The 14372-nt window shown below is 33.6% G+C and overlaps 6 protein-coding genes across 6 annotated transcripts; 2 read left to right on the top strand and 4 right to left on the bottom strand.

Annotated features, from left to right (window-relative positions):
• Nucleotides 1-77: 77 nt before the first annotated feature.
• Nucleotides 78-465, bottom strand: Tsp_05123 (hypothetical protein). Its single transcript, XM_003369665.1, has 2 exons — nucleotides 273-465; nucleotides 78-244 (listed from the first exon to the last, which is right to left on the bottom strand). The coding sequence occupies exons 1-2, from the start codon at nucleotides 463-465 to the stop codon at nucleotides 78-80; spliced, it is 360 nt and encodes a 119-aa protein (XP_003369713.1).
• A 1830-nt stretch (nucleotides 466-2295) lies between these two features.
• Tsp_05124 (hypothetical protein) lies at nucleotides 2296-2921 on the bottom strand. Its single transcript, XM_003369666.1, has 4 exons — nucleotides 2875-2921; nucleotides 2739-2852; nucleotides 2463-2706; nucleotides 2296-2301 (listed from the first exon to the last, which is right to left on the bottom strand). Exons 1-4 carry the CDS (start codon nucleotides 2919-2921, stop codon nucleotides 2296-2298), a joined length of 411 nt encoding a protein of 136 aa, XP_003369714.1.
• Nucleotides 2922-3887: 966 nt separating this feature from the next.
• Nucleotides 3888-4258, bottom strand: Tsp_05125 (piggyBac transposable element-derived protein 3). The gene is made up of 2 exons (XM_003369667.1): nucleotides 4151-4258; nucleotides 3888-4127 (listed from the first exon to the last, which is right to left on the bottom strand). Exons 1-2 carry the CDS (start codon nucleotides 4256-4258, stop codon nucleotides 3888-3890), a joined length of 348 nt encoding a protein of 115 aa, XP_003369715.1.
• Nucleotides 4259-4759: 501 nt separating this feature from the next.
• Nucleotides 4760-5362, bottom strand: Tsp_05126 (hypothetical protein). The gene is given in 3 exon segments (XM_003369668.1): nucleotides 4760-4990; nucleotides 5002-5211; nucleotides 5228-5362. The coding sequence occupies 3 exon segments, from the start codon at nucleotides 5360-5362 to the stop codon at nucleotides 4760-4762; spliced, it is 576 nt and encodes a 191-aa protein (XP_003369716.1).
• Nucleotides 5363-7504: 2142 nt separating this feature from the next.
• Tsp_05127 (serine/threonine-protein phosphatase 2A regulatory subunit B) lies at nucleotides 7505-8885 on the top strand. The gene is made up of 2 exons (XM_003369669.1): nucleotides 7505-8122; nucleotides 8187-8885. Exons 1-2 carry the CDS (start codon nucleotides 7505-7507, stop codon nucleotides 8883-8885), a joined length of 1317 nt encoding a protein of 438 aa, XP_003369717.1.
• Nucleotides 8886-12074: 3189 nt separating this feature from the next.
• Nucleotides 12075-13121, top strand: Tsp_05128 (hypothetical protein). Its single transcript, XM_003369670.1, has one exon. It carries the CDS (start codon nucleotides 12075-12077, stop codon nucleotides 13119-13121), a length of 1047 nt encoding a protein of 348 aa, XP_003369718.1.
• The last annotated feature ends 1251 nt before the right edge of the window (nucleotides 13122-14372 follow it).

The following is a 14372-nucleotide window of genomic DNA, read 5'->3' on the forward strand; positions in this document are numbered from 1 at the left end:
CTTTGTTTGAATAGTATATTCTACAGACTACCTAGACGATACGGGAACGAACAGAAAATTATCTACAATCTACATTATTATCCGAAATGAAGATCAGCAGACCTTGGATTCCGTACCCTGTAGAACAGGAGCCAAGGAGCCCTTCTCACGTACGATAACTCCACACCTTGCACACACTGCCCTTTGCGAGACGGAGAACTTGGAATGCGATGTGTGAAGCAGGCTGGTGCACCAAGAAAACAACCTGATATGAAGATGACAATATCAATAACGGCTGCCGTTACAACTGTTGAAGATGTGGAGACAAGAATATATTACCATCCTGAACACCCAGGACAAATGGCGCCATAGCACGCGACACGAATCAAAAGAGGGTGACATCGTATTAATACACGAATTCGGTACGATATGCGCCAAATATTTCATGGGAATGATAACTGAAATCCAGGCGAGTGAAGATGGCATCTTTTGATCAGAAAAGGTGAAAATAACCCAAGGAACGGTCGCAAGATAAAGCCGGTCGCTACGACTATTGGAACCAGACAGCGACTAGTTGAATGTTGAACTCCGTTCATTTCTGATGATATTATGGAGGATGCAACGATACAAACCAATGTGTAAGCAAACAGAGATTCCAACAAGGAAAGTTTCCATGCATCTACAAAGGAAAACCGAAGCTTTCTCGGTTTGCTACTGCTCTCTGGATACCACTGCTTGGCAGATGCCAAGTACCACTTGACAATGGAACCGGACCTCACTGTAGATGCTGCATCTAAGACGATGAGCAGGAACAGATTCCATCAGCTGAAAAGGCTCCTGCACTTTTCGGATAACCAAAACTTGTCTTCAGATGACGAAATGAGTAAGGTTAGCCCATTGTACCAAATGCTGAATGATCTCCAGTATGGTAATTTTTCATGAGTTTCTCTGCATTAATGAGTCTATGGTCCCATAATATGGTCGGCGCAGCTCGGAAATGTTAGTTCATAAGGGGAAAGCCGATTCACGTGGGCTACAAGGTCTGGATGCTTTGTGGCACGGATGGTTATCCTTACCACCTGAACATCTATCAAGGAAAGGAACCATCACCTGAAAGAGCGCTAGTCAGCGAATGAATTATCAGGAGGATGATACTCGAACTACTCTTTAATTTTGTCTCTCCATCTAATTGTTCTCTTACGTGCAAATAAACTGAATCATCCTATTTCACGTGTTTGAATTTCTGTGAAGATTAATACAGTCGACTCACAAAATAAGATTTTCAAGTTCAACCTAGATATTTTTCTACAATGATTGTCTCGAGAAACCAGTAGTGGTTTGTTCCAAACCAGGGGAATTTTTGCTTTCATTTTCCAGTTGGTTGTTAGAAATCGTTTTCTTATTGGATGATAATGGCGTGGGTTCTCATTGCATACTTATGACGCCATGATATTGGTTTTCTCATCAAACTTTTCATTCTCAAATTATTCTGTTTCGAATAGTTGTAATATTTTTTATTTCATTGGTACAAATGTTTTGAATACGTAACATTAGTACATTTGATGTCAGGTTTGTCAAATACAGTTGCTTTTTCATTCGTGTATAAATATTTATTTTTTAATTTGACAGCTTTTAGTAATCAATGTTTGTAATACAATTAAATTAAGTATTAAATTAAAATTTTAGAAAAAGTTTTCTATATTTCATTATTATGGTATCTGAATGAATTTTAATTAAATGAGATAGCAGCACAGCAAAACAATTTTTTGTTTTTCAACGCTCAATAACAAAATATCAACAGTGATTAACAGAGAATAATATCAATAATGAACAACAGTAAATAACAGATGAAAATAAGAATAAGTTGAATAAACAGATACAAGTATTCAATAACAGCAAATAGAAACAATGAATATATAAAATATAAAACAAAGCCACAACTTGGAAGGCGGCATTATACGTTTACAGGACAAATTGGGTTCCCTTTAATATTTTTAAAATGGCTTAATAAGAAGGATCTAAAGTATATATGTTAAATCCACTTTATTCTGATTGAAACAATGTACTTTTTAGCATGTTTCCAAAAGAGAATATTGGCATTTGGACTTAACAATTTCCCCAATAATTCAATATTAACCCCCTCAGGGCCAAATTTTTTTTTGACTTTGTTATTAACTCAACAGATTTAAGCTTTATTTACGAATAATAATTTGTTTTTATGAAATTATCAGCAGTTATAGTCATGTTGCCATATGGCAACAACGGCCTTTAAGGGTATAAAAGTGTGCAATGTTTTGAAGTCAGCAAACAATACTTTTATTTCTAAAAAAAATGCCAAACTAATTATTATGATAAATCTGAAAACAGTTTCTTTGTTGTGTCAAACAAAGATGAATGTTGCATTTGACACATCGCACTCTTGATGTTTTTCCGCAGCTGCGGCATCGGTTCTTTTGGTTTATAATTTCTGGCCAGTGTGCAACCTGGTCAAATCTGGCGGCTATTCTTGGCTCTGGTCTTCTTGCCCGCCTTCTGCTGGTTTTTACATTGGCTCTTTGAGACATGCGACCATGGGATTTTCTGGGATATGCTTTATTCACTTTTGTCAAGGTTTCTGCAACATCCAGCGTGAACTGCATTAGATCTTTCTGGCTGCCACTGGCGGCTTCACTTGTTTTAAGGTCTCTTTTGTATTGCAGCCACCCGTTCACTACTGCCACGTGGAGTCTCCAAAAAAATTCTCCTGTACCATTTTCTACTTAGGTGGTTTATCCGATACAGTGCTCGCAACATCCTCGCCAAACCTACGCTGCCCATGTACTTGTTGTACTCTTTTACAATTGCCGGGCAGGACACGTCGACCAAGGTTTTCTCTTTCTTATTCCACCGTTTTACTTTACACACTGTGTGTGCACGAAACAGTGCAACAGCTCGACTTCCATAAGATCATCTTCATCGATATGCTCTTCGTCAGTGATGTTCCCATCTTCATTAGGTGGCAGTTGTCATTTGATCCAAAGGAGAAAGCGTTTCTACGAAATCTACAGCGCTTTCCAGTGCAATGAACCTTCTCTACATCTTGAAAATACGCGTATTCAGTAACAGTGCAGTTCAAGAGAATGGCAGTACTGCAGTGGAATACCTCATGGCTTGATGCCAGCTGCTCAAAAACAGTTGTACATGTCAGCAGATTTGAATTATGGGGCAGCTGTCTTCGGATAGGAAAGGAAAAACAACAAATGTGACTGTTTTTCTGCATTTACCAGAATCCACCTAACGAGCTAAAATCACTTTTGTTGAAGTTTTGACGTTATTTTCAGTGTATCGAAAATTCCAGCATTTTGTCAGAGAAGATGCTATCGTACCCATTTTGGAACATCAAACTTTAGCACAACTGTCTTCCACTACTAATTGTTAACGGCTGTTCATTTTGCGATAAATGGATTTTGCGATCCTTCTGCCTAATAAAAAAAGCAGCTGTGCAATGCTTCAAGCTATGCGCTGAATTTTGATGCTGAAATTTCCGCAAGCGCTCAAAAACTTCAAAAATCGCTCTGACTAAAATGGACTTTCGGTCAACAATGGCAATATCACATTTATTTGAAGAACTAAGTCAGACAAATCCAAATTTGAAAATATCATGTCATAAATCGATGAGAAATAAAGAAATAAATAGAGCTCCAAAATTTGCGTTCCCAAATAGGAACAACGGCATGTAAACGGTTTTTTGGCCAATAACTAGATAACACTTTGTCCATCACATCCACACCACCCATATATTTGTTGTACTGCCGTATGATGTTTGGCTCTGTTATATCGACATGTTTCTTCTCAGCTTTCGAACATCTTTTTACAGTTCCAACCGGAAATGCGTATAATAATTGGATGCAATGGTTACTGCAGTGTTGTCATTCCATCGACACACATACATTTTCCATCACATGCGTGTTCGAAATATCCTCGGCATTTCGAACTGTACACGTAGCCTTTATTCCTCTTTGCGTCACTTCTTTCATAAGGTAGTGCGAAGTAAAAAAGTTATCAAAATAAACATGATACTTATTGGGTTCATTTAAATGAGAAACCATGTGCTTTACAACACCAAGGCCAAGCGGTTCATTCTTTCTATCACTTTCCTTACCAGCATACTTGAAAATGTCATCATCCATACTTTAAAGCCAAAGCGAATGGGCTTTCCTTTCCCATAGTATGGCACCATACATTCATCGATGGAAAGCGCTTCACTAAAGATGCCCCATTGTTGCAGAGGCTTTCCCATGTTTTCATACACTGGTGATATCTTTGCCTTCCTGAAGCGCCATGTTGTCAACAACGTGAAAATATTTCTTCAAATCAGGAAATCGATGGCCATTTAGCGGCTCCGTTGAGACGGCTGCTCCTCCAGGTCATCTGTCAATCGCTGCCGGCATTGTTTGCGCAAGGAGCCACTGTCCAGCGAACAACGGCTGGTCCTGGGCACCGCCAGGGGCCTCTTCTGACCCCGACCCGGGTCGCAAGACGCCGAGATGGCAATCTACCAGGCCGTGAGGGCGCATTGTTCTTGCCTTGTCCGTGTCTTGTGAGCACCAGCTGATGGGTGTGTCACACCGACAAGGTCGGTGCCGTTCCGTCCGGAAAACCCTCCTTCACAATTGTGAGGATGTAAGTCTTCGAACGACAAATTCACAGTGTTCTTCACTGTCCGTAAAATGTCTGGAAACAACTGAATGGCATGATTGTTCATACCTATTCATCTTCCACAATTTCACTCGATATGAACTTATGGTGATAGCCCATTCCGATTAATCCATGCGAAGTCGGTCGATTGTTTCTTTAAGTGCTGCCATGCATTCAACTCTGGTTTCGCAGGTACTCCACAGATCGTTGGAACGCACAGAGCTTCCAGATCGATACGTTTAGAATTATTCTTACGTTCTGCAGTAGAACTGTTACACGTCGGAGTTTGTAATATTGTATACAATTGCGTGTTCCACAGTCTCTTCAGTCCTAACTATAACAGACAATACGCATACTTGTGGCAAGTCCATCCTTTCCTGTCTTCTGCGTGGACATAGGTGTGACAACAAGGCGAGAACGTCTGCATAAAGCCGGACAGATTGTCTCGCTCGTCTTCTTGGTCAGCGTGAAAGACAGTTGATACGCCTGTCCGTCATCTCGGAGGCGAACACGGACAACACGATTTTCTTTCTGATGAGTAGTGGCCGTTTGCAACTTAAATCTAACAAACATGTACCGACTGACATACGCCACCTTCTGTTTTGAGAATTTCATCAGCAGTAGTAGATATTCCTCGGAATACAACGTTTTCACTAGTTTCGTCTTCGTTTCTATCTGTTGGAGTCACCAACTGAATTGCCAGCATTGTTCGATTTCACTGTATTTTCCGACAGATGTAACAATCGACGATGGTCTCCATTTACAACCAGATTGATCACATAGTCTTTTCTGCAAGCAATTCACCAAGACAACCAAAAACAAATCTCGTTATTGACACAAAGACCATGAATCTTTTTCAACAATCTTCGGTTGTATAAATTTTTGACACTGACTGATGCCATGACAAATTGCGCAAGTGTTTGGCGTCATTTCTATTTTCGCTTCTAACGCAGCTGCCGTTGAAAAACGTTCAACTTTTATTTCTGACTATTCTTTTAGAAAATCAGCTTCCGATTTCTGATTTGTCCAAGGGGCGTGAATTTCCAACACGTCAACGTTGAACTTCATACTGTGGCAAGCGAACAATGAAAATGACGTCACTCATATTTTTCGGCATATCTTTCAGTCTTTCTTCTGCATTACCTTTCAACAAATCTTCTGTGATGCATCGGATTTCCAACATTTCTCTTCCGAGTGATTCCATCTCATCAATTTCTGTCCCAAGGTCTTCTTTGTCCAAATTCTCTTCTAGTTCTTGCTGAAGGCATTGCCTCTTCGTCTTCTTAAATTTGCGGATATCTCGCATCCAATTCAACTTTCCACATAACCAATAGCAGCCCTTTTCTGCGTAAAAATTTATGATGCGAGTTCATTAGAATCGCTACCTCAATTCACTATTCTTGACGACGAGAGTAAAATACATTCCAATATTTACTCGAATGACGAAATAACAGAGTCCTATAGAGGAGAAATACATGACACAAGTCAGGTGCACAACACAAACATCATACCATCAACAAGACCTATCAACAAACTAAAAGTTGCATGTGCGCAGTACGACTAAAATGACAATCAAGTGTCATTTAGGATTTTGTTTCTAATGAGTAATGAAGTCACACACTATTTATCTTATTCAGGTAATGTTGATAAATAAAAAGTTAAAATGTAAAATTTCAGACACTGATTTATAATCTGCAATTTTCCAAAATTTATTTTAAACAGTGAAGAGTAAAATTCAACTACATTGCCAAAAGTAATACTGTAAGTTTACTGTAATTTCAATATTTTATAAGTTTTGCATAAATTTCTGACTGAAAAGTAACAGAATGACTTTTTTGAAATTTACATTTTATAAGGTTTTTAATTATATTTCTTATTCACTGATTTCCATAATTATTAAAATATGTTTTTTCGGCATATTAAAAATGCAATGGTGTAGTCTAGTCACAAGATTATCTTGATGTATCGATTTTAAACAGTGATTAACGAATATCAGTGATAAAATAAAATGCTTCATCTGTTTTCAACACTTTATATGCGTTTTTCTTACTGTTTTTACTCCTGATTTTCTTTAAATTGAACTATTATATTCGTTTATGGTGAACCGTGTTTTGATGTATTTAGTTCCATATTTGAAATATAATTATTAGCTTTTGAATAATAAGTGGTAAAATTGAAAGACAATGTAGATTTTAAAAGGTGAATTTTTGATTTGTTCATAAAATTTATTGCAATGCTTCTATTGTTGTGAACTTGTTATTAATATTTTTTGTTTATGGTCGTGTTCTTTAAATTATAATCGCATAAAACTGTGTATGTTTTTAGATTTGCTTCGTCAAAGTTGTTCATTTTTAACTTTGCGTCAGTAATAATTGAAAGTTGATGTGTTGTCTGTCATATTTGCTTTTTAGTAAATGTAAAATTAATATTATTTGAGCTTGGACGTTTTCTTTCCTATTACTAATGCGATCCTTTTTTAATGAAATTTGATTTGTGCTGAAGAGTTGTTTTGATCGTTCACTGCTTAAGTTAAGTAAATAAATTTTCTTTGTTTATCCTGCTTGGGTGATTTGAAGGTCCATATATTATTAACAGTTCAACATATTTATCAGTGTTTTGTTATAGTTTTGATATTTGATGAGCGTGCCGAAGTAAATTTCGTAATATTAATGTAATGTAGCAGTGAAAAATTATATTTGTGTCATATAGCAGTTAACAATAACGTGGATTTTATGTTTAAATGGAAAAAATATTGCAAATTTCTGTTGATTTTTACGATGAATACTATATTTTTTAAATAGTTTCAGTATTTATAGATAATGTAGAGTGGAAAAGATTGTTTAGAAAAATGGACAAATCTTCTTGCGAGGAAATACGTTCTGGTGCTCTTGCGCATTTAATTCCAGTCTTCTACCGACCCCCGGTATTGGAAACGAGCGAAAGTAGACATTTTATGGCTGCTAAATTACGTGACGAAGCGAGATCTTTATTTTTGGATCGTGTTGGTCAACAACTGATGGAACCTGAAGAGTTGAAATTGATGATGCAAGAAATTCAAAAGTGGATGTCTTCGAGATGTGAATCTTCAACAGTGGATCCCACGCTGATCAATTATGAAGAATTTGGTCAGTTGCGATCGTTGGTATCTGAGAAGGCGAAAGTTTTCTTTACGGCTCGCACATTTTGTCGTCTGCTGCGTTCTGATCCTTACGGTAGAATAGGCGTGAACGAGTTGATGCAATACATAATGCGCAAAACTTGGATTTGCCAAACAAGAATTAGTCTTGGTCAGTATGATGTGACTGGTCTTGGTTGGTTGATGGAACGTGATGTCGAATTGTACATCACCGATATCAGTGCAACAATTCCACAATTGGCACATATTGATGAATCATTGATGCCATTTTACACTTGCATGGGATATAAACGATTTTTCTTTTTCCTCGATCGTAAAAGAGTTGGTAAAGTAAGTTGGAATTATGTTTGAAAATATACATCATATGCAACAAGTGCAATTTGTTGTTTTACAGATTAGAATTACGGATATGATCGCTTCAGGATTTGTGGACGAATTGCTTGAATTGCGTGACGCAGACAATGCCAATAATCAGTTGCAGGACGAAAATTCACAAGATGCAGAAAATAATAATAATGCACCAGTTGGGAAAAATTGGTTCAGCTTGGCAAATGTTTTAAATGTGTACGGTATTTACATGAATTTGGATGCCGATGGCAATGGGATGCTTTCGAAAAAAGAACTTATGTCTTACGGTAGTGGAACGTTGACTGAAGAATTTGTTGGCCGTGTATTTGAAGAGTACATGACTTTCGATGGAGAGATGGATTTCAAAGGCTTTGTTGATTTCAAGCTTGCAATGGATAATAAGCAAGATCCGGCCGGTTTGGCTTATTTTTTTCGACTTTTCGACATTCGACAGAAAGGATATTTAGATTCATTTTCGTTGAATTATTTTTTCCGTGGTATACAACGTGCCATGGAAGCTAGTGGTTGTATGATTGTGAAATTTGAAAATATCAACGACGAACTGTTCGACATGATCAAACCGAAAAAGCACGGCCAAATTACTTATGACGATTTAGTGCGCAGTAAATGTGGCGGCGTGTTCATCAACATTCTTATTCACTTGGACGGATTTCTTACTTATGAAAATCGAGAATTTTCAAATTTGGTTGCTTATACTGAGGAAGGTGATGAAGCAGATTTTTGAATAAAACATTTGCTTGTTGTTGTTGTTGTTGTTGTTGTTGTTGGGTGCAATTTTCCCTTTTCATGTTAAAATAAATTTTATTTTGATGCGTTTTGAAAATGAAATTAAATTTATGCATTTGTTATTTGTATGTTTTTATCAACGTCTATGCTAATTGTGATGATGTAGAAAGAAGGAAATAATTTTTAATTTTTATAGAGAAAACTTTTTTAATAACAACATGCAGTGAATTTTATGCCAGTTGTAGGTGTCATCAGTAAATAAACACTTGGAATAAAACTGAATAATCTTGTTTATTTAGGGTATCATTTATTGAAATTATATTATTATTGAGTTTAAAGAAAGAAATACTTTAATCCCTTAATAATGCTTCTCTGAAACCAGCGGTCTTATTTTCTATAATTTTAAGCTTAATCTAATAAATGCAGAAAAAATTTTAATACAATTAGCATGTGTACTGGATTGTCAGTGATGAATGCAATGCAAAACTAAAGTTGAATTTAAGCGAAAATTTTATAAATCAAAATTATTATAATAAAAAGCAAAAAATAGCAATCAGAAGCATTTGAATAAACATTTTCATCTCACTGACAAAAAATTATTTTTCTACTTTTTCAATATGAATATAATCGAAGTATTATGAGAATAGCTGTTGAAAAAATAAAGCAGAATTAATATTGCTCTGAACATGAAGTTAATTAAAGATCAGTTTCATTTGAAATTCATCAAAAACTGAAAAAGACCATGCAATTAAAATTTTCCATTTTGCATATATTCAAAAGTTACGTTCCTTTTGTTATTTGATTAATCAATGAACAATTTTCAATTTTTATTGAAATATTTTTTTGCAAACAATAAAAAAGTTTCTCAAGCACGTTGCAATATTGAACATTATTTTTTTTAAAGAAGATTCCCATCAAAATGTGAAATTTTGACACAATCATGCATGCAATTATTGTTGCGCATGTTTCATCACGATTATTATTTTCTAATTATTTCTTTTTTTCGAATATAACGATTTTATGCTTTCATTTTTTGTTTAATTCAGCAGAAATAAATTTTTTTGATTAAATCATGATATGAGAATGAAGAATTAATTTTTTATGCACAGACAATTTTATTCAAACAATCTCTACAAAAAAATCACGTTGAATTAAAATTGAATTCTTTTTTTAAATCAATTTTTCAAATTAACAGCTGCCAGATTGAAATTTAAATGAACATTTAACAATATACAAAAAAGATACAAATGAATTTATATAATAAATTGTAAAAAAATTTTCCTTATTAAATATTTGCATAATTTATCAGATCGACAATTATTGCAATTGAAATGAATAAACACTGAAATATTGACGAATGAATCCTGGGCAATTAATGCAAAAGTGCAGGAATGCTGAAAAAATGGGAACTGGATCAATATAAAATTTACATGCATAAATATTTTGTAATATAAATAAATAAATATGCAAATAAGGATTCAATGTTAAGAAAAAAAATTTCAGAAAAAGTACTATTGTTTACAACTTTCACTGTAACATTTCAAATAAATAGGAGAGAACTTTAAAATTTTTTCAATAATTTTTTTCATCAGTTATAAAATTATATGAGTCATGATTATTCTAAAGAAAATATATTCATACTGATTTATTTCATGCTAATTTTATGCAATTTCCTTTCTCGCAGTATATAATAAAAATTAGTTTTTATGCATAAATGAAGAATAAATACATTGATTTTTATTTGCTAATTCTTTCTGTGAATTTTAAATGAATAGCAGTCATTGAACAATAATATCTCTTGAGCTTTTGGCAGCTTCTGCAAATTTTAATTAATTGCATTTGTAGAAGGTGCAGGCAAAATATTGCTGTCCTGAAATTTACAAAAATAAATAAATAAAACAGCTGTTGTTTTGAAATACACATTCAGAAACAAGCTTTATTTATGCTGTATTAGTATAAAACATTAGCATAAATCGTCAAATGAAATATTTTGCGTCAATTAAATAAAAATGATTAACACTAATTGATTTATACGCTGTCATGATGTCAAAGAGAATAACTTCAAAAATATTGCATAAAAATATTTATAAATATTATTACACAAACAACTATAATTAATTCATTATGTCAATTTTTACAGAATTTTTCACTGTTGCATATAATAAAAGTTCATCAGCATACCTTTGCAATGAAATGAATGAATTATAAATTATTAAAATGAAATCAATCAAGCACTAAGATATTTTTATTGATATCTTTTTTAGAAGTTAATCAAAAGAAAATCACAGTTATTCATTGGTTTATTATTAATATATATTTTTAAACTTACATAAGCTAACAAATGTTTTTTTTATCTCATATATTTATTTAAGGGAATTCCAAAATTGTATGTTTTGTTGTTATTGTTTGAACAGTTGATTAATTGGATCATTTGCATTTGTGTCAAAGGAGTTTGGTTAAATATAAATTTTATTTGAGAATTTTAATTTTCAAAATTGGTAGAATGGAATTTGTAAAATTTTAAAAATATTTCAAAAATTTCAATCAACAAACAATTCACTTGTTTATTGTAAAACTGATTTGACTGAAAAAGTGTTTAATTTGTAGACTGCTTAAATCAAGCTTGCCAGGAGATTTTGCTGTGTTTTGGTGGTGAATTTGTCGCAGGTGTCGCTTTTGAAACGTTTTTCGAATTTCATTTTACTTAGTGCAATGTTTTCTTTAAGCTTATTTTAGCAGCTAGTTAGCGGATGTATTAAATTGGCTTCTGATCAGTTTCAATATTTTTGCATGAATGATTTTATTTTCCATTAAGCTTATTACTTTTCAACTGAACTGGTCAGCCTCAGAGTTGGTGTTATTATATCTTTAATGAACAATAATTTCTACTGTAATGTTAAACCGATCCTCTGCCATTGACTTTTGCAGTTTCACTTCCTGAACGTAAGTGATCAACTTTGTTTACATTTACATTTTAGCTGTATATTTTTCTAATCATTGGCATATTTCCCTGAATATTTTCGCTTCAGTTATTGCCATTTTAGTGAAGTTGAATTGATTCGATCTAAATTTCATTTGATTTAATTAATAATATATATAAATTTCACAGATTAATAATGAATTGCAACTGTTGTTCAATTTTCAAGGACAGAATTGAATTAGTTGAAGAAAAATTTTGAATCTATCAATGGGAAAGATTGGAGATTTCAATGATACGTTTGCTTTGGATATTTCCAAAAAAGAAGCAAGCCCAGAAGATGTGAACAAGTGGTTTGAATTGTTGAAGCCGACAATTTATGTTCTGCTTATTAGTGGTATAGTGACATTTGTGTTAAATTTGCTCAGCTTGATTGCCCTTGGTTTGGATAAGAACGTCGGATGTCACAACAAATTTGTCTTTTTGAGATATCTCTGCTTTGTCTATTGTTTATTTGGTATTGGATTGGTGGTGATAAGTTCTGAAAAGTTACAACATTTCGATGTGAGTTGCAATATCAACATCGACGTTTGCTTTTGGGAAAATTTCTTATTCGAGGTGAGTCTTTTTCAAATTATAGATGGCAATCTTTGTGCAGCGTTGGACAGATGCTTTGCGATCTTCGCACCGACTTATTATTGTCAAAAATACAAGCATTTTGTCAAATTTGGAATTCTCACTTTTGCAATTCTTCACAGCATTTTGGTGGAAATTCAAATTTACTTTGCTGTAGAAACTTCGAGAACCTGGCGGTGCTGTATGGTCGCCGTTTCAAGCTTGTACGACTCTTGGTATATTAAAGCACAACTTATACTGCCAATTGTGGTTACAATTTTATTGTATGTCATCTTGATTGTTTTTATCAAGTTAAAAATACATAAAATCAAAGGAGAAGACAATTCAGCGCATCTGCATTACCAGTTGAAAGAGAAATTGTTGATCACGTTGATTCTTTGCGTTTTATCTTACATTCTAACCATTGTGCTGAGCATCATCGTGATCAACATTGCTTACACTTATTACAATTTCACCGATGCAGTACGAATTGCTCAGTATGCTTTGTTTGGCTACTTTTCTGGAATTGTCCATTTTGCTTTGCTTTTTTATCGAACTGAAGAATTTCGAATAGCAATCTTGAACATCATCACCAACTGGAAGATTTTACAAATGCGCAAAATTAACGCATCCTCTATCCTGCCTGAAAATCGTTCATTTGCAACCAAAAAGTCAAGAGCTACCACATCAGTTATTTCTTAACTATATATGTATATATATATAGGTTTAATCAATCATTTGAGCTCTTTTCAAAAATTACCTGCGTTTAATTTTTATTTTGTTAACTGAAATGAAGTTCCAAATTAAAATATGCAATTGTCAACAATAAATGTAAATTTTATGCAAATAAATAAATAATACTATTATTGCAATGTTGAATGGAGAAACTGAAAATTTACTAGATTACGAAGAGAAGAAAATTTCACGCTTCCAACTTGATCACTTTTCATTTAACTTTTATTTATAAAAACTGAAGCATAACTTACCACTTTGATTCATTCAACTTTTATAATCAAATAAATATGCATAATTTGTAAAGAAATTAAAAACGAAATTATTATTTCTTCATACGATATTTTATGCATTCTTCAAATGTTTGTGAATTTCTTTTTTATTTTATCATTCTTCCGTCTAGCAATTATTTTAATTTTTATTTATTTCAACTTTTAAAAATCTGCAATCAACGAACAACGATCAACAACAACATCAATCAACGAAAAAGACAAATTCTATTCAAAATGTTTCCTCTTTTTATTTCCCAATCAAAAGTTAAAAAATTCTTCTCATTCACATTTTTGCAATTTTTTTCTTTTGGAACAAAAGTGCCATTTGAAATAAGTCGCATTTTTGCCAGATGAAAAAATTAAATTACCAGAATTGCTACAATTGCTTCCTAATTCGCCGTCGTTTGAGAGTAGGAACGTCTGCGTTGCAATTGAACAAAGAATTAATTGCACTAATTTTTACACTGCATTTCAGGCATTTTACAAGTATCAAAATCCAATAAATTAAGCTGAATATAGTATTTTGAAAAAAATATAAATTATGCTATTGATTGAATTTCCTGAAGAAAACTAAACTTTCTAATTGTCCATATTCATCGAATTTGCAATAATAATGCAACATTTAATGTAGTATCAACTGAAAAAAAATTTTTCCTTTGTTACCATTTTCAGTACATTATTTTCCTAAATGTTGTGCTTTCAGCAAAATACATTCAATTATCAGTAAATTATTGACAGATACAATCATCAATTTTAATAAAAAGAAGCTCATCGTGTGTGTTGAAAATTCCGTTCCACTGTTAAGTGCGTAGGCGTGCCACTTAGCTGCATCTATCCAAGATGTCATCTCACGTCAAAACTCGCGCAATTGTTCGGCTAATTCGCTAGCACGTCAGGGTCTGACCGTGCGTTGAGAAATAGTAGATGATGCAATCACTTCTATCCATCA

The sequence above is a fragment of the Trichinella spiralis genome (genome assembly GCF_000181795.1).
Source record: "Trichinella spiralis strain ISS 195 chromosome Unknown Scfld1557, whole genome shotgun sequence".
Lineage (NCBI taxonomy): Eukaryota > Metazoa > Nematoda > Enoplea > Trichinellida > Trichinellidae > Trichinella > Trichinella spiralis.

What these genes read in the sequence shown, in the direction of transcription:
- Tsp_05123 (XM_003369665.1), bottom strand. Translation starts at nt 465, where the DNA reads ATGCCATCTTCACTCGCCTGGATTTCAGTTATCATTCCCATGAAATAT. An exon ending in CAACAGTTGTAACGGCAGCC is followed by an intron (nt 245 to 272) that starts GTTATTGATATT and finishes TCTTCATATCAG; the next exon opens with GTTGTTTTCTTGGTGCACCA.
- Tsp_05124 (XM_003369666.1), bottom strand. Translation starts at nt 2,921, where the DNA reads ATGGAAGTCGAGCTGTTGCACTGTTTCGTGCACACACAGTGTGTAAA. An exon ending in GTATCGGATAAACCACCTAA is followed by an intron (nt 2,707 to 2,738) that starts GTAGAAAATGGT and finishes ATTTTTTTGGAG; the next exon opens with ACTCCACGTGGCAGTAGTGA.
- Tsp_05125 (XM_003369667.1), bottom strand. Translation starts at nt 4,258, where the DNA reads ATGGGAAAGCCTCTGCAACAATGGGGCATCTTTAGTGAAGCGCTTTCC.
- Tsp_05126 (XM_003369668.1), bottom strand. Translation starts at nt 5,362, where the DNA reads ATGCTGGCAATTCAGTTGGTGACTCCAACAGATAGAAACGAAGACGAA.
- Tsp_05127 (XM_003369669.1), top strand. Translation starts at nt 7,505, where the DNA reads ATGGACAAATCTTCTTGCGAGGAAATACGTTCTGGTGCTCTTGCGCAT. An exon ending in ATCGTAAAAGAGTTGGTAAA is followed by an intron (nt 8,123 to 8,186) that starts GTAAGTTGGAAT and finishes GTTGTTTTACAG; the next exon opens with ATTAGAATTACGGATATGAT.
- Tsp_05128 (XM_003369670.1), top strand. Translation starts at nt 12,075, where the DNA reads ATGGGAAAGATTGGAGATTTCAATGATACGTTTGCTTTGGATATTTCC.